Raw genomic sequence first — 21,615 nt, 5'->3', positions numbered from 1 at the left:
GCCTAGACAACCTTTCTTCAGCTCAGCAGCAGGGAGCCACTACTTCTACCAGTTTTTCCATCTCTGCTTATACAGAGTTGGGGGTCTCTGCTTCATCCCAACCTGCAGTCTCTACACCTGATAGCTTGGTACCTCTCAACCTAACTGCCACTCTACAGTTTCCTCAATCTGTAAAGGATATTTTAGAGGCTTCCAGGAAGCCTACCACTAGTCAATGTTACAACCAGAAATGGACTAGATTTTCTGTTTGGTGCACCATTCATCACAAGGAGCCTCAATCTACCTCCTTGTCTTCAGTTTTGGATTACCTGGTGCATTTATCTCAATCAGGCCTCAAATCCACATCCATTCGAGTCCATCTCAATGCAATTGCTACTTTTCATCAGCCTATCGAAGGGAAACCCCTTTCTGCTCATCCTGTGGTTTCCAGATTTATGAAAGGACTTTTCAGTGTCAAACCGCCTCCAGTGGTTTGGGACCTATTTGCTGCAGAAATACGACCATATCACCGCCGCATACCTCGACTCACACTGGCTCCAAATACAAGAAAGAATACTATTCAAATTTTACTGTCTACTATTTAAAGCTATGAAAGGAGACAGCCCAGCTTATATGAACAACTACCTTATCCGAGCTACCACAACCAGGCAAAGGAGAACCCAGACACCATTCATGCATCCCCCCCCCCCAATCAGAGGCATCAAATGCAAAAAAATATACGATGGCCTACTGGCCACGCAAGCAGCAAAACTAGACCGCCAACTATCCAATCTACTGACCACGACACCAGACTACAAAACTTTCAGAAAAGAAATAAAAACCCTGCTATTTAAGAAATCCATCTAAACAAACTAACACCGCAGGAAGCACTTCAGTCCCCTGAAGTAACCTGTTCAACTCTGTAATTCTTCTGGAAATGTCCAGATAACCTCTTATGTAATCCGCCTTGAACCATAAGGTAATGGAGGAATAAAAGTCACTAATGTAATGTATTCTCAATGTTGTTCTTGCTCAATTGATGAAGCCTCCTTTTGAATCAATGGCTTCGGCTCATCTGAAATATTTCACTTGGAAAGTGGTTTTTCTCATTGCTCTCACGTCTGCTTGCAGAGTCAGTGAGCTACAAGCTTTAGTAGCAGACCCACCTTTCACAGTCTTCCGTCATGACAAGGTGGTCCTCCGTACTCATCCTAAAGTCTTACCTAAAGTGGTTTCAGAATTTAATCTCAATCAATCCATTGATTTTTTTTCCAAAGCCTCATTCTCATCCTGGAGAAACAGCTTTTCATGCTCTTGACTGTAAGCGTGCTTTGGCTTTCTACTTGCAAAGGACTAGGCCACATAGATCTGCTTCTCAACTTTTTGTCTTTGATCCAAATAAGTTGGGACATCCAATTTCCAAGTGCACCATCTCCAACTGGTTGGCTGCTTACATCACTTTCTGCTATGCTCAGGCTGGACTGCATCTACAGAGTCGAGTCACAGCTCATAAAGTCAGAGCCATGGCGGCATCTGTAGCTTTCCTTCGATCTACTCCTATTGAGGAAATCTGCAAAGTTCATACCTTCACCTTCATTATTGTCTGGATTCTTTTTCCAGACGGGATGGCCATTTCGGCCAGGCAGTTGTACAAAATATATTCTCTTAATTTGCCAACATTCCCATTATCACATTCTGGTTAGCTTGGAGGTCACTTACATGTGAGAATATGCTGCCTGCATGTACAAAATATATTCTTTTAATTTGCCAACATTCCCATCATCACATTCTGGTTAGCTTGGAGGTCACTTACATGTGAGAATATGCTGCCTGCATGTCCTGGGATAAAGCACAGTTACTTACCGTAACAGATGTTATCTAGGGATAGCAGGCAGATATTCTCACAACCCACCCACCTCTCCTAGTTGGCTTCTTAGCTAGCTATCTGAACTGAGGAACACTGAAGAGAAGCATGCCCTACGTCAGGAGGGAAGGCACTCACTTTCTAAAGTTTTACAAGCAAATCTGCTTGCGAGGCTGTCTGCATCGGGGCTCCGTGGATGACGTTACCCATATGTGACAGTGTTCTCCCCAGAAATGTTTTCCAGCAGGGTGGCATGAAAAAGTAGCTGGATGGGGTGGGACGGGAAAATTTGGTGGTGGGGAAAATTAAATGTGTACTATTTTTATTAGTTTATTATCATTAATCATTTTCCAACCTTTTTTAAGGTTCAACACTTGTGCCAGAATATTTTTCAGGATCTTGCAATCCTAACAAAAATTTTAAATAACAATTGTTATGACATAAACCAAGCACCACAAGTATTGTCGCTGTCAGGAAGAAAAGTGAAAACAATGAAAAAAAAAATATGGGAAACCTAATGAAGGAAAAGAAAAAAATATTCCTCTTCTTCAACAGCAGATGAATCCAGAAACTAGTAGGATTACATCCATCAAGTTTCAGCTTTGAAGGTACACCTGGGCCCTCCCAGCATCCCTACCTCACCCTCTTCAAGTTAAGTCAAGTTCTGGAAACCTCCCAGGACTCTTACTCTACTAGATGTGGTGCCTTCTGGACTTCCTTACAGCTCCTGGATTCTACGGTGGATTTTGAAAGATATTTCTGTGGCTTAGGCCTCAGAGGAGAAATGTTCCTGTGGCTTAGGCCTTAGTGGAGGAGAAATGTTCCTGTGGCTTTAGGCCTCAGTGAAAGAGAAATGTTTCTGTGTCTTTAGGCCTCAGTGAAGAAATATTCCTGTGGCTTTAAGTGGAAGAGAAATGTTTCTGTGCTTTTAGGCCTCAGTGGAGGAGAAATGTTCCTGCGGCTTTAGGCCTCAGGGGAGAAAGGTTCCTGCGGCTCAGGCCTCAGTTGAGCTGCGGGATGGGGGCTGTACAGTGCCATTTTGGGAGCCAACACCTGGCTCTCAGGTCTCTTCCCCCCTCCCCCCTTGAAGAACCAGGCTACCTAAGTTCCATAAGCTCACTTGTTCTGTGGGCGCGGGGCTACAGAAGTCACTTTCTCTTTGGAAAGGTGCCAGTGGGAAGAGTTTGTTACTACTTTGTCGCGTAGGACAGCCGAGGCTGCTTCAGCCGTAGTCGCGCACGGGCAGCAACCAGCCCTGAGGGCGGTCAGCCAAGGCCCTTCCCTCCCGCCACGAAAGAGGGGGGTGTCACTGCAGTTTCCGGTGCCACCGCTGTCAGTCTTTCTCCTCTTGGAGGAGGGATACCGCCTCCGGCAGTGATTCCTTTGCCCTCACCATTCAGTAGGCTCTAGTTGAGGTTGGCTTTGGGTGGGGCACCATTTCACTGGCAGCCTAGTGTACCTTGTTTAATCCCGGCCGGCTGACAGCTGGGACTAGGCTAGTTGTGGGATAGCTGTAGCTCTTTCTCTCTGGATCAGAGGGGTTTTTTTCCCACTCCTTCTGGGCCATTCATGTGGAGGAGTGGGCTAAAAGTTGGATCAGATATCTCACTGTCTGATGTTGTTGCTGTGTCTATTTGGGGGCTCTGGGAAAGGCACTTGTCACTTCGGGGCCCAGGTACAGTTTTGTTGTATTGCTTCTCCTCTGACATTCTTCTTGACTTTGGTCAACAGTTTGCCTCCTGAGGGAGCTGTATAAATTTGTGCTTCAGAGGCCTTCAGTTAGAGGAGGAGTCTTCCCTTGTCACGTTTCCAGGCTTGATGCCCTAGACCCTTGCGAGGAAAAGGTCTGGTCTGCGGTGGTGCTCATGGGTTTTGACATCAGCTAAGGACCATTGATGATGGTTCCATTCCACAGGAGGATATTTGGGGCCTGTCATATATGATGGAAGGCTGCTTTGCACTCATTCTATTCGTGGGATGTAGCTGTGTTTTCCACAGCATGGTGCTCTCAGGCAAGGATGGCTCCTTTTCACATAGTCTAGGGAGGGTAGCCTCTGTATGATCGTGGGTAACGTACTCTCTGGAATGTAGAATCTCCTTGGACACGTGCTAAAGGGCAGGATTTGGGGGCGAGGGATTTCCCGTTCACTTCTTTATTTCTCTCCCTATGTTTGGACTGCTTTCATACATCTCACTAGTCTCTGGATTCATCTGTTGTGACTAAAGGAAAGAAAATTATCAGATAAGGACATAATTTTACCTTCAAAGCCAACTTGCATATGCAGAAGGTATCTTCAGTTAAATATTTATTCTTCTTTTTTTCCTAGAGGCCCAGTTGTCTGCAGCTTTCCCATAATCAAATCCTCAGGATCTGGGCCCTCCAAGGAGATCAGCATGAGATTATTTGGTGTGCTTTGATTCATGCGATTTCTCAAACATAACTTGATCCTTTTAAGGGCAGAAAACCCCCTTTCACATTCAGCTGTGCTCACTGGGATCACTAGCCCAACATGAGCTAGTTTGGCTAAATTTGGAAACGACTCTGAGCTCTGATGTTGTTGCCATTTTTAGTAAAATTTGTTTTGGATTGAAGTCTTTGTATGATTGACTTCTGATCATTTTTGATGCAACTGTCCATTCTTGCCTGCTACTTTCATATTTTAAAATTGGAGGGCTACCATTTTTGGAGTAATGATCAAAAAGAATTTCAGCAGACTCACTTGACTCGTGAGTTTCTGCATTGAAAACTTTTGAAAAGCTGGAAATAGTTGGCATGTCAGGGAATCTTGCATCTAGGTGCTTGACAACTATGTCTAGGTATTTATCATATATTGCAATTTTGAATGCCATTACATCACTGTGTATAGACAATGCGGAGATCTGACCATTCTTCTGCCAGACAAAGATGAAGGCTTTGAAAATATCTTCCAGGAGTGTCTTTCAACTGCATGATGGACAATTTTGTGGCGAGCAAAATTGGCTCAATTTTGGTAAGATTGACATCTTGCCTTTGCCAAGCCTTAGATGAGTTGGACAACAAAGGTAATACATCTGAAAGCATCATCAGAGAGGAAACAAAATTGTACGTTTTAATACATCTGCTTAATCCTTCAGCTCTGATGTCATTTCGTTCAGTGGCCTCTCTTTCCAGCGCAGCTATGACACTCATCATGCACTGTCGTAGTTACTGTACTGCAGAGGCATGAGACATCCATCTAGTGTCACTGGCCATTTTCAGCTTAATCTGGGGAATGTTCAGAATATTTTGCATTTCTGTTAAACCAGCCATCCTAACTGAAGAATTTTGGAAGAAATAGAACAGCTGCCTTAAGATGTCATTCAGTTTTGTTAAATAAGGTATGGCAGCTGTTGCTTGGGCACTTACAAGGGCCAATCGATGGTTTACACAGTGGCAGTTGACCAAGAGTACAGATGTTTTATCTTTAAGCAGTTTTGCCACAGCTTTCTGTTTCCCAATCATAACAGCTGCTCCATCTGACCCTAGTCCAACCAGATTAGCAGTTTTCAAGCCTAGTATGTCCATAGTCTCACTCAGTGTGTTGGTTATAGTCTCCGCTTTGCCATCACTCATATTGCAGGTAGATACAAAACTAATTTTGACCTGTTTAGTGACCTGGCAAACATATTTAATGTAAAGAATTAATTGCTTTACAACTGAGATGTCTGTGGTTTCATCACACAGAATACTGAAACATTTTCAGCGTGCATATTTTTAAGTATGTTAGACTTTATTTCTGATGCTAAGACATCCAGCAGCTCTTGCATTATTCTTTCTGAGGTGTAATGTGCATTTTTACCAACATTGAGATGTTGTAAAAAGGAACAACCCATTTCTTTACAATGTTCCAACAGCTTTTCAAATAATGTTGTATGTGGTAACTCATTTTTTGCCAACCAATACATGGATCTTAAAGCTCCCACAAAGGCATCTCTCTGTAAGTTATTTAACATAGATACAGATCTTTCAATTTGACCAATTCCAGTTTGCTCTAGTACACGCTTTCCTAAAAGATCAGAAGACTCAATGTGTGTTTTACTTTTTTCATGGTCCAGCAAGCTTTCTTTTTGAATTCTTGTGCATGGCACATTTACCCAAGGTAACTCCCTCCTTGGGAGGTGTTTGAATATTTCATGCACAATGATCACCACATACCATTTTCTTTGACCATTAGCCAATCAAACTCTTTAAACCATTGTTTGCTAATGCCGGATAAGCGGTGCTTAGATTTATCAATTGGCAGAGTGTGTACTGAAAAGATTTCCCCTGATGGACCAGCCTCTGCAATGTCTTTGTCTGAAATTGCCACATCAGCAGTTGACGCTGCACCTTCATTGGTTTGTGGCGTCTCTTTTCTGAAATAACTGAGCAGTGTTGTTTTCTGAACACTTTTTTTTACTCATGTTGGTAAAATAAAAAGTACCTATGAATAAGACTTTTGAGTGGTAACGTGGGAGCCTATTGGTTATTCAGTGCACACTTACACTATGACAGGGCAAGATATGAACAAAAAAAGGAATGGCAGATGTGTCACTTTAACAGGAACCAGTGAGTGCTACAAGGATTTTTATTTTTTGCTCGTCTGGGCTTAACCTGCCCCAAACACTCTGTGATGAAAGAAGAGGGAAAGGCACAGCCAAGTCTGGCCCTGGACTCTTTTTTTTTCCCCTTTCTGGAGGACCTACTGCTATTAAATATTTCTATAGCGTTCTCAGATGTACACAGCGCTGCAGAGTCACAAAGAGAGAAAAGCACAGCAAAGTCTGGCCCTGGACTCTTTTCCCCTTTTTGGAGGACCTACTGCTATTAAATATTTCTATAGCGCTCTCAGATGTACGCAGTGCTGCAAAATCACAAAGAGGGAAAAGCACAGCCCAGTCTGGCCCTGGACTCTTTTTTTTCCCCTTTCTGGAGGACCTACTGCTATTAAATATTTCTATAGCGCTCTCAGATGTACGCAGCGTTGCAGAGTCACAAAGAGGGAAAAAGCACAGCCAAGTCTGGCCTTGGACTCTTTTTTTCCCCCCCTTTCTGGAGTACCTACTGCTATTAAATATTTCTATAGGTCTACCAGACAACCAGGCTGCACAGAGTTAAAAGTAAGAAAATAGTTTCTGCTTGAAAGAGCTTACAACTTTTTTTCTCTCCAAAAATACCTTGCTGAAAGCACAGAGGGAAGTTAGAACCATCAACCTAACCCGCCCAAAACTTTCTGCCTGGTCACTCAGCACAGCGGGAAACAAAAGTTCGGTCGTTGAAGGGGTGGACCTTTGGAGCTGGACGAAAATGTTTTAATAGGTCAATGTTAAAACACTATGCAAATTACCCTTCCCTGATCACGGTGAAGGAGTAGGGGCGGGGAAGGGGTAATTTGCATAGGGTGCTAAGGCGTTGGACCAATCGAAATACAACCCCTTGGCGCGCTATGCAAATTACCCCTTCCCTGCTTGTACTCCACCGTGAGCTGTGGAGTGATTTGTGGAAAATCCTTTGGTCGCTAATGCTGGTTCTTCTGCTCATGCTCAGTTAGACCTGATCTGAGCGGAAGAACAGGCATTATCCGAAGTTTGCGTGCTGAATTAAACGCTACTGAAGTTATGGTTCAGGCAGGAAAGGTATGTTCATCTTCAAGTACGGGGTGCAGGCAAACCGGAAGAAGCAGGCGCTTGACAATTCATGCACGAACCACCGCCGAGTCGCGAGTCCGATGTCAGATCCCGGAACTGGTCTGGCGCGGTCTCTGCAGCTGCAAAATGGCAGCCGGGCGCTCACTTAAAGTAGCTGGGTGATGCGCCCAGCTGGAACACGCTAGGGAGAACACTGTGTGAGAATATCTGCCTATTGTTCCTGTATAACACCTGTTAGGTAAGTAACTGTGCTATCCTGCACAGTCAATCCTAACAGAAAACCATGTATTTCAAACACACAGAACACAGAAAACACCTTTGCCTAGTATGGAATATGTAATCACAAACTAAGCACTCCCCCTTTTACAAAACTGTAGTGTGGTTTTTAGCCTCGTTGGTAAGAGCTCAGATGCTCATAGAATTCTGAGCATCAGAGCTGTTACCACCACGACCGGCGTTACAAAAATGCTCTACAGTTTTGTAAAAAGGGGGATAAAATAGAAATACATAGACAAAAGGTTAAATAGAACCACCAAGAAGCTGGACTCTGCATACAATGCAACACCAGAGAAATAGTGATGCATGTCCCCAAAAGCAAAAAAATAAATAAATAGAAATTTTTTTTCTACCTTTGTCTTCTCTGGTTTCTGCTTTCCTCATCTTCTTGTCACTCTCTTCCTTTCATCCACTGTCTACCCTCTTTATGCCCCTTCTATATGGCATCTTCTCACCTTCTATGCCCCATCTAGAAACTGTGTGCCTCCCCCTACCATCTCTCCCTTCACCTCCATTGGTCTGGCATCCATCTTCTTCCCTTCCCTCCTCCAATGGTCTGGCATCTCTCTCCTCTCCTTCCCTCTCCCACACCCCCATGGTCTGGAATTTAACTCTCTCCTCTCTCTTCCCTCCACTTCCATCTGCCCCCTTTCTTTCCCTCCATCCCAATTGCATCCAGTATCTTTCCCCCTTATGTCTCTGTCCCCTTTCCCTTCTTCCAACTTCCATCAGTATCTGCCCCCTTTCTTTCCATCTAGCCCAATTCCATCCAGTATCCTTCCCCCTTATGTTTCTTTCCCCTTTCCCTGCAGACCAATTGCATCAGCATCTGCCCCTTATGTCTCTCTCCCCTTTCCCTCCAACCCAATTCCATCCAGTATCCTTCCCCCTTATATCTCTGTCCCCTTTCCCTTCCCCCCACTTCCATCAGCATCTGTCCCCTTTCTTTCCCTCCAACCCAATTCCATCCAGTATCCTTCCCCCCTTATGTCTTTGTCCCCTTTCCCTTCCCCCCACTTCCATCAGCATCTGCCCATTTCTTTCCCTCCAACCTAATTCCATCCAGTACCCTTCCCCCTTATGTCTCTTTCCCCTTTCCCTGCACACCAATTGCATCTACCCCCTTTTTCTCCCTCCACCACCCTTCCATACCACCCTGGCCCCTTTCCATCCACCACCCTTCTATGCTTCTTTCTCTCTCTCTCTCCAAACTAACCAATGCCATGAAGAAAGGTCCTGCGATGACTTCAGCTGCTGACTCTGCTCAGGAAGAAATGACGTTGGAGGGGGTGGACCAGCAGATGCAGGGAGTTGCAGCAAGGTCCCGCGTTGACTGCAGGTGTCAGTCTACCCCCTTCGACGTCGCTTACTTCTTCCGGAGCACAGCCGGCAGACGCAGTCATCGCGGGACCTTCCTGCACTTCAGCGCGGATACCGACTCTGCTTCGGAAGAAGTACGTCGGAGGGGTGGACCGGCAGCTGTGCTGAAGTGCAGGTCCTTCAAAGGGGAGGATTTGCCAGTTCCCGGGGGCCCTCTAGAGCCATGGGGCCCCCGTCTTTGCTCCACCCTTTGTATAAAGCCTTGTATAATGCACACTTTGAATGAACTTTTATTTGTAAAATGGCTGATCCATCCATTACTTGTGACCTAATGCATATTTTACAAAAAGCTTTGTGTTAAGCGATCCTTCTATAAAATGCACTGAAAATTGTGAAATATCTCAACTTGGACATCCCTTTTCTGACCTAGACAAGCTATACAAAATTGGGATTTTATATTTTTTATTTTTCTCCCTACAGGAAGTATTGGGTAAGAAACTGAAATTGCCAGTAGGTGGAGGGCCTGGCCTTTTAGGCCTTGCTCTTTCAGGGGGAGAAATGGCAAGTCAAGATGTGAAGGTAAAAACAGAGGCTTCTGATGAAGAGATCCATGAAATGATCTGGCAAAATGAAACCAAAGAATCCCATAAAACTGTGAAAGACGGAGCTGCAGATGGTCCAGCAGAGATTTGTGTGGTTATTGGTGGAGCACGAAATCAGCAGACATTAGGTAAGGATCAGAACCAAGGAATTTGATTTCAAGAAGGCACAGATTCATAAGCCAAGTGATAATTGTCTTTTGCACTAGTCTATAAGGTTGAGTGTCAGGTTCTAGGTATCTGAGGGCTTGAACATTTCATACAACTTGAAGAAACATTGAATGTCCATGGTAAATTAATCAGTTGATTGAACAGAAGCATGGATTTAGCTAACATCGAGCAACTATTAAAACAATGTTTGCTGGTTGTTGTTTTTTTTTTTAAAGGACAGAACTAATAAACATATTGGTGAAATATATAGAGGGAAGGATCTTTGACAGGAGGGGGCATGGGAAGAGTCAGGAAGATCCTGGTAGAGGATAAGAAAATATGAATAGGGTTCTTTGTAGGAACCTGCAAATGCATATTTGCCTAGAGCTCAATTTAGTGTCTAATGCTTTCTTATAGGATTATACTTGGTTTAGTTTTATTATATTTGCCCAAACCAACATAATTTTTGGATACCACCTTGAATCCATTCCCTTCCCTCTCTTCTCCATGTCATCCACACACAGAAATAACACAGTTACACAAAGGCATATGCATACATCAGGTTTTGGCAAGAGTTACATGAGCCATGCTGTACATGCATTCCCTACTTAAGTAAAAAGTATTAAGGAAGATGATTACTGTAAAGACTATGTGGTAAAAATATGCCTCAGGTACATTAGATAGATTGTGAGCTCGCTGGAACTGACAGGGAAATATGGTTGAGTACCTGCATAAATTCATGTAAAACGTTCTAAGCTCTTCTGGGAGAACGGTATAGAAAACTGAAAAAATAAATAAATAACTAACTACATAATTTGAGAAACTAAGCATTTTTCCTAGTTAGTAAATTATTGAAAAATTTTCTGGTTGATATTCAGAACAATTTAACCAGCCAGAAACGGTCGCTGATGGTTAAATAGCTTGTTTGGAGCTATCTGCTTATTTTCGGTGGTACTTAGCTGATTATCACAGCTGAAAATTAGTGGCTAACATTTTAGTGGAAGTTGGCTATTTTTTTTTTTTTTTTTTTTTTGGGGGGGGGGGGGGTATTCTGGGGCTGAAGTTGGGAGTCGGCACTTGGCCAGTTAAGTGCTGAGTATATTCAGCACTAAACCAGCCAGGGAAATCGCATAAATGGGACTGCATAAAGCACAGTCTATCTTAGGTCCCCTTTTACAAAGTCGCAGCAGTGATTCTCCGGTGGAAATTGCACCAAAGCCTGTTAAATTTCTATGGGCTTCATTGCAAGTGCCATGGGAGAATTGCTACCACAGCTTTGTAAAAGAGCCCTTTATGTATCCATCCATAGCTACTTAAGTTAGGCATATTGTCTTGTGGTAGCCAGCACCACATAAGGCAGAATATGATATAGCACTGAATATCCATTAATAATGCTAATGGTGGTCAGCAAAACACTAATCGCTCCTGGCTAAATGTTGACTGTTCTATTTCTAAAAGAGCTAAAATAGAGACAATATTTAGTCTTTTGTTCATGTAGAATGTGTCTGAAATTTCAGTCATATGTTAGGGGTATAAAAAGCAAAAGGCCAGTGTAATGCAGATTTTTTTTTTTTTTAAAGGTTCCCAGGGTGTGATCCAGGAAATTAAAAACTTGTAAGCTTAACTTCAGTATCAGGCAAAATAGTGGAAACTATTATAAAGATTAAAATTACGGCACTTTTAGATAAACATTGTTTACTCGGACAGAGTCAGCATGCATTCAACCAAGGGAGGACTTGCCTGAACAATTTGCTTCATTTTTTTAAAGATGTGATTAAAATTGGATAAAAGAGATAGATGTAGTGTATCTAAATTTCTCTTACATCCCCTCCAGAGTCACTATGACAGGTGTTTTATATCAACCCACGAACTGGGTCTTGCAGAAAACCACACACTTTTTTCTTCTGCTCCCATATGGCTGAGGAATACAGAGCCCCTACAGTTTATATTTCTGCAGGTGAACCATGCAGAAGTGCTGTTTGAGCAGCCAAAGGTAGATTTGGTGATAGCTCAGGTTATCAACTAGTGAAGGAGTGATGCTTAAGGATTCTCAGGACCGCAGGGTGAACATGGTCTTGAAGAAGCTCTTTAAGGTGGCTTCTTCAGGCATTAAGGTGGTGTCATCTGTCTCTTTTGCAGCACATTCCTGTCACACGATTGTGCCAGGATCCATTGGCTGAAGAGAACGCCTTCCCCCAGCTATTACTTGAGGGGGTGAATTATGTGGCAGACACCTTTTATGACCTCATAAGGGTTTTGGGTAAAGTCTCGGCTTATGCAGTATTAGCTTGCAGAACGTTCTGGATTCGCCACTGGGATGGAGATTCGGTCTCTAAAATTGCCCCTCAGCAGACTCCCTTTTAAGGAACAAAGGCTGGAAACCTTATGACAAGTTTGATGGACTGCTACTCTAAGTTTCTGCCAGTTAACAAGCCTTGTCGTGCTCCTGGAGGTAGTTGCAGTATTTCTTGTCCCTCAAGTAGGTTTCGTCAAAATTCCATGACAGACAATGCTACAGCAACCCCAAATGCCAGCAGGCTTCAGGTTCTTGCACCAGCCTCGCCTCCAAGAAGTCCCAATGATGCCAGGTCCTTAACTGTGCCCCCTTGTATTGGGGACCCGTTGTCAGAGTTCTTCCAGGCATGAGAACTGATCTCCTTGGACCAATGGGTGCTGGACATCATATGGCAGGGACACAAGATAGACAGACTTCTTTTGTTTCGCTCTGGAGTTATTTCTGGATTCTTCGGCAAGAAATCTGGAGAAGGTATTAAATGTCCAGGCAACGCTGCAGCATCTCTTGGACATTCAAGCCATAGAGCCAGTTCCTGAAAGCGAATTGGGCTCCGGCAGATACTCCTTATACTTCTTCATGCCAAAGAAAAGCTCAGAGGACTGAAGACCCATCCTAGATCTCAAGTTGGTCAGTGCTTTTCTGTGGATTCTGCACTTTCAAATGGAGACGGTGTGATCATTCATCGCAGTTGTGGCTCTGGGGAAATTCCTTGTATCTTTGGATCTGACAGAAGCCTATCTTCATATCCCTGTATTCCTGGGGTACTGGACGTTCTGAGATTTCATGTTCTCCAGCAGGATTTCCAGTTTGCAGCCCTCCCCTTTAGGTTAGCAACGATCCTCCGCACCTTCACCAAGGTGATGATGGTGGTGGCAGCGGCTCATCTCCACAGAATGAGGGTCCAAATTCACCCCTATCTGGACGACTGACTGATCAGAGCTCTGTCCAGGCTGGAGTGTGAGCAAGCAGCGGAGACTGGTCTCTCTTCTACAGCACCTGGGCTGGATTGTCAGTTTCAAGAAGAGCAGCCTACGCCTTCTCAGACGCTGGAATATCTGGAAGTCCAGTTTGACACGATCCAAGAACGGGTCTTTCTTCCCGAGCCATGTAAACAGAAGTTCCAGTAACAGATCATGGATCTCCTAGTGCTACCAAACTGCTTGGCATTACCTTCAAATATTGGGGTCCATGGCATCCACCTTGGAGGTTGGGCCCTTTGCCAGGGTGCACATGCGGCCCTCCTATCTCTGTGGTCCCCTCAGCGTCATTCCCTTCTGATGCCACTCCCCTGGCTGGAACCAGCATGGAGCAATCTGTGATGATAGATTCAAGGATAAGCTTTAGCATGGGGCATGCCTCTTCGAGTCATGGAGTGGATTATTCTCATGTCCAACTCCAGTCTTTCTGACTGGTATGCTCATTGCGGAGACCTCTCTATCCAAGGCCAATGAACTTCCCATATAAAAGGTTGGTCAGTCAATCCTCTGGAGCTTTGAGACGTACACTTGGTGTTACAAGCTCTTCAAAACACCCTGGAAGGAAAAGCTGTAAGAGTATTTTCCAACAATGCCACGGCGGTGGCATATGTTAATCGATAGGGAGCCACCAGGAATGTCCCTTGAGTTGGGAGGCTCGGATGTTGTTTCAGTGGGTGGAAGTTCTTCTTCACCCAGAGAATGATGGAGAGCTGGAACGCTCTTCCGGAGTCTGTTGTAGGGGAAAACACCCTCCAGGGTTTCAAGACTAAGCTGGACAAGTTCCTGCTAAACTGGGATGTATGCAGGTGAGACTGAACTCATTTAGAGCACTGGCCTTTGATCTGGGGGCCGCCGCGTGAGTGGACTGCCGGGTAGGATGGACCACTGGTCTGACCCAGCAGCGACAATTCTTATGTTCAGGCTCCTTCGATGGTGCATGTGGCTGGAGTGGAAAATGTGCAAGCCAACTTTCTCAGTTACCAAATCCAGGGCCTGGGAGAGTGGTCTCTCTCACAGAGAGTGTTTCATCTCATCATATGATGTGGGGCAGGCCAATGATAGACTTGATAGCTTCAGCCAAGTACTTGAAAGTCAAGCGCTTCTTCAGCTGAAGAACAGAGCCAGGAAGCTTAGGGCTAGACGCATTGGTACAGCATTGGCCATCTCAGAAACCCCTTTACATCATCCCTCCTTGCCGCATGGTGGGTCAAGCCATTCACAGGATTGTGACTCATCCAAACCTGGTTATCCTGGTGGCCCAAGACTGGCTTCACCATCCTTGGTATGCAGATCTTCTCTGCCTTCAATTTGACAGGAAGCTTAAGCTCCCTCTGCATCACAACCTGCTTACTCTGGGGCCAGTTCCCAGAGTTCTTTGATATTATGACATGGCTCTTGAGTGCAGGACCTTGATTCAGAGGAGCTTCTTTGACGTAGTCATTGGCAGTCTTTTGAGGTCCAAGAAACCTTCTATTGTGGTGACTTGCGCCAAAGCTTGGAAGGATTTTCAGCAATGGTGTTCCAGAGACCATTGCATGCTCCTATTCCTGTGGTCCTAACTTTCCTTCAGGCTGGTCTTGATAAAGGCCTGGCGGTGGCCTCCTGCAAGGTACAGGTGACAGGCCATTCCTGTTTTAGAGTGCATAGTGGTTCCAGTTCACTCGCATCTCATCCAGATGTAACTAGATTTCGTAGGGGGCGCTGCACTTGCATCCACCCCTACAACAGCCTTTCTCTTTGTGGAATCTTAATATTGTGCTAAGAGGGCTTGCAGAAGCTCCTTTTGAGCCTCTCAAAGATGCATCTCTTCTGGATCTTATGGCCAAGATATTTTTCTTGGTGGTGATGGTTTCAGCAATGTGTATTTCGGAGCTGCTGGCTTTCTCTTGCAGAGAGCACTTTCTCCAGTTTAAGGAGGTGGGGGTTTCCCTCTGCATGATTTCCTCTTTTCTTCGAAAGATAGTTTTGGATTTTCATGTCAACCAGGAAGTTTGCCTGCTTTTCGTTCCATGGTGTCGGAGTAGAAGGATCAGATTCTGAGAAAACTGGATGTGCGCAGAGTCTTACTCCATTACCTAGAGAGGACTGAAATGTATAGGATCCGTTTCTTGGTCCCGAAATCGTCCTGCAAAACATTCTGTCATCTATTACAGACGTCCGGAGGCAATTCCCCTTAGAAAGAAAGATACCAGACAGAGTTCTAAAGGGATAGCCTGTTTTTTTATTAGTCTGCATTCATTATATATCTTCAGTGGTATTAGCAGATGACGTAAGTACAGACCATATCTAGTGACAGGATACATAGGCTTCAAAGAAGTAATCAAAAAGGAGCAGGATATGTGCTTCATTGTTTAAAGCTAAAAGGTGTAAAAAGCTTCCTTTATCTATTTCAACCGGTACATAGTAGTGGGGGGTCGAGCCTTCATTGTCTGAGAGTTAACTTTGTTAACATAAATTAAATGACCTCTTCCCAAACCATTAAGAGAGTAAACACCCAACATTCTACATTTGATTACTTCCAGCATGGACAGAGACAGAAAACTTATCCATTAAAATGTGTCCTTTCATAGACAGAGACAGAAAACCTATCCTTTCCTTTCAATCCCCTCTTACGTCATGAAAATGACATCATAAATGCGTGGAGGGAGAGATATTCTAGATATGTCTCTTAAGGAGGGGTTTTAGGGGCTGTTATATGAGTCAAACAGCGCAGGAACAGTCTAAAAATTACAGAAGCAACAAGAGTGCAGATAATAATAAAGATTATAACAATAAGAAGGTCTTTTACCCACCCCTGCATCCAACTAAAATACTGGTCCCAAGGATGAGATAAACCAGAGTTACGTTTGAGTTCAGCAGAGAGGTCTTCTAATTTTTTAATGGCCATAGTAACCTTACCTGTGGGACCTGTATTGTCAGGAATAAATATGCAACAGGATAAAGTATTGGGGAGAATTTTACAGACACCCAACAAAGCGTTGCTGATTATAATAAATGTAATTAATCCAATCAACATTCTTATTGATAGTAATAAGTGATTCAAACCTAGCATTAACCTGGTCTCAGGCCTTGAATTCATCTGGGACCCCTATCTCATCTATGTATAGCTAAAGCGCACTAGCCTATCTACGGGCTGGGTAGTTTAACACGGAGTCGATGGTCTCCACAGAGCCAGTAAATATCACCTAAAGCAAAATCTAATGCGGCAACAGTGAAGCATACCTATAATTTCCAAAAAAGAATACTAGGCTGTAGTTAAATTTCCAGTATGCCTCGGACAATAGTTTCTGATTAATACATTAACACATTTTAGCTAATCATGATTTAATCAGGACTACTTGAAACCGTCTTCCTGCCCTCAGGGTCTATCTGCATCCCCATGCCAGAGTCAGATTGATACAATTTCCCATAGGCCTTTGGTGACACCAGCTATGCCAACCGAAAACGCTGAACGCCTGCAACGGCTATGCTGACATCTTCCATATTCTTTGAAATGAAAGCAAACTTGTGGTACCCTTAGCCAGCTTGCCTCGCTTATGCCTTGCCAATCTCTAACAGTATATCATAGCTGTCCTCCAAGCTATGAAGATGAACAGTTCCCATTATGAGTTCAAACCTCTGTCTTAGGTTGCATAGGTCGTATCTATATCTTACCCGTCGTTGAGCGAATGAACGGTGCATAAGAGGTGCAGGAAACTTTCTCAGGAGGCCCAGGCAAAAAGGTACAAGGATGTCATAAGAGAGTATGTAAGTATGGGATATGGGATAATATTATCTCTGACCCTGGTAATGGTAATGCAATAGGCCATGCCAAATTAAAACCAAATTAGAACCAAATTAGCAAGTTGTCAGAGAAGATACTGGAAATTCATGTATAACTGCCTTAAAAGCTAGAAGGAACTTTGTGAGAAAAGAAATGTACATGTGTTTCACTCTACAGCAAAAGAGAATCATAACATACATAGCAAAATTTGTAGAATAGTTAAGATAGGATTAATTAAAACATTAAATACATGGTTTGCAGTGGGCGAATACCCAAAGAAAAGTTCCCAAACTGAGACATGAGCGTCTCGTAGCAAATTTTTATAGTTTGTGCAATCTGTCCATTTTCAAAAGTGATAGTATGATTCACTTCTTTGGAGGTTTTCTTAAGTTGTTCAATGTAAGTATGGAGTTAAGTAAAGTTCAGCAGCTTTTGGAATGTCTCATTCCCCATTCCAAGAGGTAGTGGATGTACAGCATATGAAATAAAGTCTGAAATGTCCATAGAATAGGTTAAATAGGAGGAATTGTACAGCAAAGCGTTCTTAGGAAGGTGGCTATCTCCGATGAACAGGAAACATTGTGTACAGCATCTGTGGAAAAGTCTTTGCAGTCAGGGTGCAGGAAGATGAATTAATCCAGCAGGAACCGGCAGTCTCTTTAAACTGGTGAGATGGGATGAAATGATGTTTGCACAGGATCTGATGTTTGCACAGGATCTTTCAGTCATTGCAAATTAGTGGTATTCACCCTTGAGATGGAATGATGTTTGTGCATACAGGGAGGGATTTGAAAAGAGTCCCGATATCATTCAGCAGCTGTACTCCAGTGTGATCCAAATAAGAGATAGAAAATGGAGGAGAAACCATGTTGCCTGTACTGAATGTAGAGAGAGAGAGAGAGAGAGACCAGGTTGCCTGTACTGAATGTGGCAACATGTGACAATATTAATACATTTACTTGTTATAGTTATGGCAAAAGAGAGACAATATTCAAGTACTTAAGGTTCTTAATCAGACATTCCAAAAAGATATGTTTTTGTGTGCTGCATATAACTATTATGGCAATTCAGAGAGACCATAATTCTGTACTGAATGTATTTTAAAAAATTATGTCAGTCAGAAATGTGTACTGAATGGTTCATATCAAGTGAGCACCATAGAATAAACACTGTATAGATATAGAATAAAACCTTTTCTTAAAAATATAACCCCTAACTAAGCTACATTTAGCATATGCAAATTATAGGGAAAAAAGAACATTGCGCATTTGGGCTAGTAAAAAGTGGGAAAAGAGCTAGCTCTAGAAATGGCCAATATTATATATCCTGGGGTACCCCTCAAACCAAAACAAGTAGACAAAACACAGACCACATGGCATAGACAAGACACAAAACACATAGCTCTAGGCTTCAAACTATTCTTCCATCGGTCAAGTGTTCAGAGCTGAACTTATCTCTGGAAATAAACACATTGTTATAGAAAAACAAAACAGAGATGAACATATGAGTAAAGTATATGGACAAATAATGCATAGCATAACCATCTCGTATTTAGAAAAGCTAATGTCTCTTTGGATCGTCTTTATCTCTGCAGTGACAAAGAGGATCCCTGGAAAACACCAGAAATATCCTGGGATGGGCTGGGATATATCCGAACCGCTGCTAAGAAAAAGAAAAGAAAAACACATTTTAATTTTGCAACATCCTAATTTCAGCTAAAACAATAGGAAGGAATTTTTTTCCAAATCACAAATGTGCCAGCTGTGGCTTTCCAGATTTTATCTTTAATAGTCCTGTTCATGCATTCGACAATAGCAGAACTCTGTGGGTGATATGGGAGATGAAATTTCCACTCAATGCGGAATGCGATAGCTAAATCTTTGCATACTCTGGCAGTGAAAGCAGGACCATTATCTGAGTTGATGTGTGGGGGACATCCCCACCTAGGGATGATTTCGCGAAGTAAAATGTTCACCATAGTCTGAGCAGTTTCATTTGTAGTGGGAAAAAACTTCAGGTTATCGGGAGAACATGTCAACAACAACAAGGGCAGCTGGTATACAGGGTTTCCCCTCTTTGCACCAAAGTCCGTCCGAAGGGCGGCTTTGGGCACCGGCCAGATGGGCATTGATTAAGCCAGTGACCAGGGTCTCCGCAATTAAAACATCCAGTACTTCTAGATGGATTATTACCATCTCAATCGGAGACAGGGGCCCGCCCCCTACGAAACCCGTGACCCCCTCTTCCGTGAGGAGCGGACAGGCGGGGTCCCCAGGTAGGTAGCTGGCCCTGATAATGCAGGATTTCCCGAGGCTTAGAGATGTCAAAGCGTAGGAGAGTGTTACGTAGTAGTTAGTGCTACAGCCTACTTTTAGTTTTTTTTAAAACACTGTCTTTGAACGAACCCCAATTCATTAATAACTACTTATTCCCCATAGTATATCACGTTCTTTAAGATCCATTAATCAAAAACTCTTAACAATTCCATCACTGAAAGTTATTGGAACTCGTCATCATGATATCTTCTCTGTAATGGCCCCACAATTATGGAACACCTTACCTCAGCATTTAAGAGAAGAAAATGACCTAAACCATTTTAAAAGCAATCTGAAGAGCTTCCTTTTTAAAAGACGCCTTTAATTTATTTATTCTCTATTCCTATTGTTTTCACCATTCATGTCTTCTTTTGTGCTTTATTAATACAATTGTAGTTCTGCCCTTTTTTCCTTATGTATCTGTTAGTTTGTATGCCAATATGTCAAACTCATGTAATTTACTATAAATAAGCATATGTGTACACCTTTTGTTTTTTATTTGTAAATCGCTTAGCAAATTAAATTAAGCTATTCAATAAGTTAAAAATAAACTTGAAACTTGAATCTCACAAATTTCCATATTTTTCTTGCTCTATCTGTAAAACTAATTCTGGCCCCTGTATTAATTAAAGTTAATTTATCTTGACCCTCTTTGGTAGTATTAACATTGGGGCGGCCACAAGTGCCCAAAATCAAAGCTGAATTCAGGGTCTGACTTCTTTCCCTTATCCTGCGTCTCCAAAATTGAGTCCACAGGAAAGTGATAGGAGTCCGGCAGGGCTGTGAAGGTTTGAGTGACCTTGGTATTTAGATACAGAAAGTCAGGACATCCCTATGCACTAACACTGTTTTTTGGTTTTTTTTTCTCTGGCTGTCAAATCACTTTTTACTCTTTCCAATTCTATCTGCATTGTATCTTGATCCTGTTGCAATGCATTATATAAAGGCATCACTAAGAAAGAAAGAAAGAACATAAGAACATAAGCAGTGCCTCTGCCGAGTCAGACCAGAGGTCCATCCCGCCCACCAGTCCGCCCCCGCGGCGGCCTAACAGGTCATGACCTGCCTTAATCACCAGAAGGGGCCCCCTTGCCCCCTAGGTTTCTTATCGAAGTCCTATCTTCCCATCAATGTCCTAACCCTCCGGCCTTGCACCTGCACGACCTGGTGAGCTGTCTATACTTATGCAACACCCCAGCACCTCCCTCAGTACCCCACGATCCCCTTTTCCCTCAGGAATCTGTCCAATCCCTGTTTGAATCCCTGTACTGTACTCTGCCGGATCACTTCCTCCGGGAGCGCATTCCATTTGTCCACGACCCTTTGGGTGAAGAAAAACTTCCTTGCATTTGATTTGAACCTATCTCCCTTCAGTTTCTCTGAGTGCCCCCTCGTACCTGTTGTCCCTTTTAGTCTGAAGAACCTGTCCCTGTCCACCCTCTCTATGCCCCTAAGTATTTTGAAGGTCTCTATCATATCCCCCCTGAGCCTCCTCTTTTCCAGAGAGAAGAGCCCCAGTTTATCCAGCCTCTCAGCATATGGGCAGTTTTCCAGCCCTCTTACCAGTTTCGTTGCCCTCCTTTGGACTCTCTCAAGAACTGCCATGTCCTTCTTGAGGTGCGGCGACCAATATTGAACGCAGTATTCCAGATGTGGGCGCACCATCGCTCGATACAGCGGCATGATGACTTCCCCTCTTGATGATGCCCAGCATCCTGTTGGCTTTCTTCGAGGCTGCTGCACACTGTGCGGATGGTTTCATGGATGGATCCACTAGCACACCCAAGTCTCTCTCAAGTCCGGTGTCTTCCAGCAATCTCCCCCCCATTTTATACTCGAACAACGGGTTCTTTTTCCCTATGTGCATGACCTTGCATTTATCTACGTTAAAGCGCATTTGCCTCCAAATTATTCAAAATACTGCCATTAAAATCATTTCACCTTAAAAGCTCAAAAATTTGATCATGTCACACCACTTTTGATTAATTCCCATTGGCTTCCCATAGATCATTGATTTACTTATAAAATAATGTTACTGATACATAAAACCATAGCTTCCGGTCTACCTGATTTCATCAACAGGTTATTAATCTCCCACAACCTGCATCGCACATTACATTCTTCTTATCAAAACCTGTTATCCATTCCCTCTTTAAGACACCTTGGCACCGTGCATACTAATAAAGTTCATCACTTGATAAATTTAAAACTAGCTTGAAGGCCTTTCTTTTTAAAGACGCATTTGGAGTATAATAGTCCTTTTAAGGACTGTAATGGGACTTTGCTCCTTGCTTTTCTTATTCATTTTAATCTTTTCTACAAAGTGCTAGATTATTTATTTTTTGTTTCCTCCCTTTTGTTTTCATCCTTCTCTCTTTCTTTTTCATTATAATTTGTTTTGCTTTGTTTTTAAATATATGCCTTTCTGAC

At 43.2% G+C, this 21,615-nt stretch overlaps 1 protein-coding gene across 7 annotated transcripts in view; it reads left to right on the top strand.

Moving 5' to 3' along the window:
- ZNF618 (zinc finger protein 618) overlaps window positions 1-21,615 on the top strand; it is a 771,796-nt gene that overhangs the window by 119,820 nt on the left and 630,361 nt on the right. For 5 of the 7 annotated variants that reach the window (XM_033960461.1, XM_033960460.1, XM_033960462.1 and 2 more), the window contains exon 3: window positions 9,566-9,815. In XM_033960461.1, coding sequence (XP_033816352.1) covers window positions 9,644-9,815 — 172 coding nt within the window. In that variant the 5' untranslated portion in view covers window positions 9,566-9,643. Of the gene's footprint in view, window positions 1-9,565; window positions 9,816-21,615 lie in introns of those variants that run through there. The other 2 variants (XM_033960463.1, XM_033960464.1) reach the window with 1 other exon arrangement.

The sequence above is a fragment of the Geotrypetes seraphini genome, chromosome 10, assembly GCF_902459505.1.
Source record: "Geotrypetes seraphini chromosome 10, aGeoSer1.1, whole genome shotgun sequence".
NCBI classification, from domain to species: Eukaryota; Metazoa; Chordata; class Amphibia; order Gymnophiona; family Dermophiidae; genus Geotrypetes; species Geotrypetes seraphini.
The sequence above is the reverse complement of the archived record's forward strand: the minus strand, read 5'-3'. Positions and strand labels throughout refer to the sequence as shown.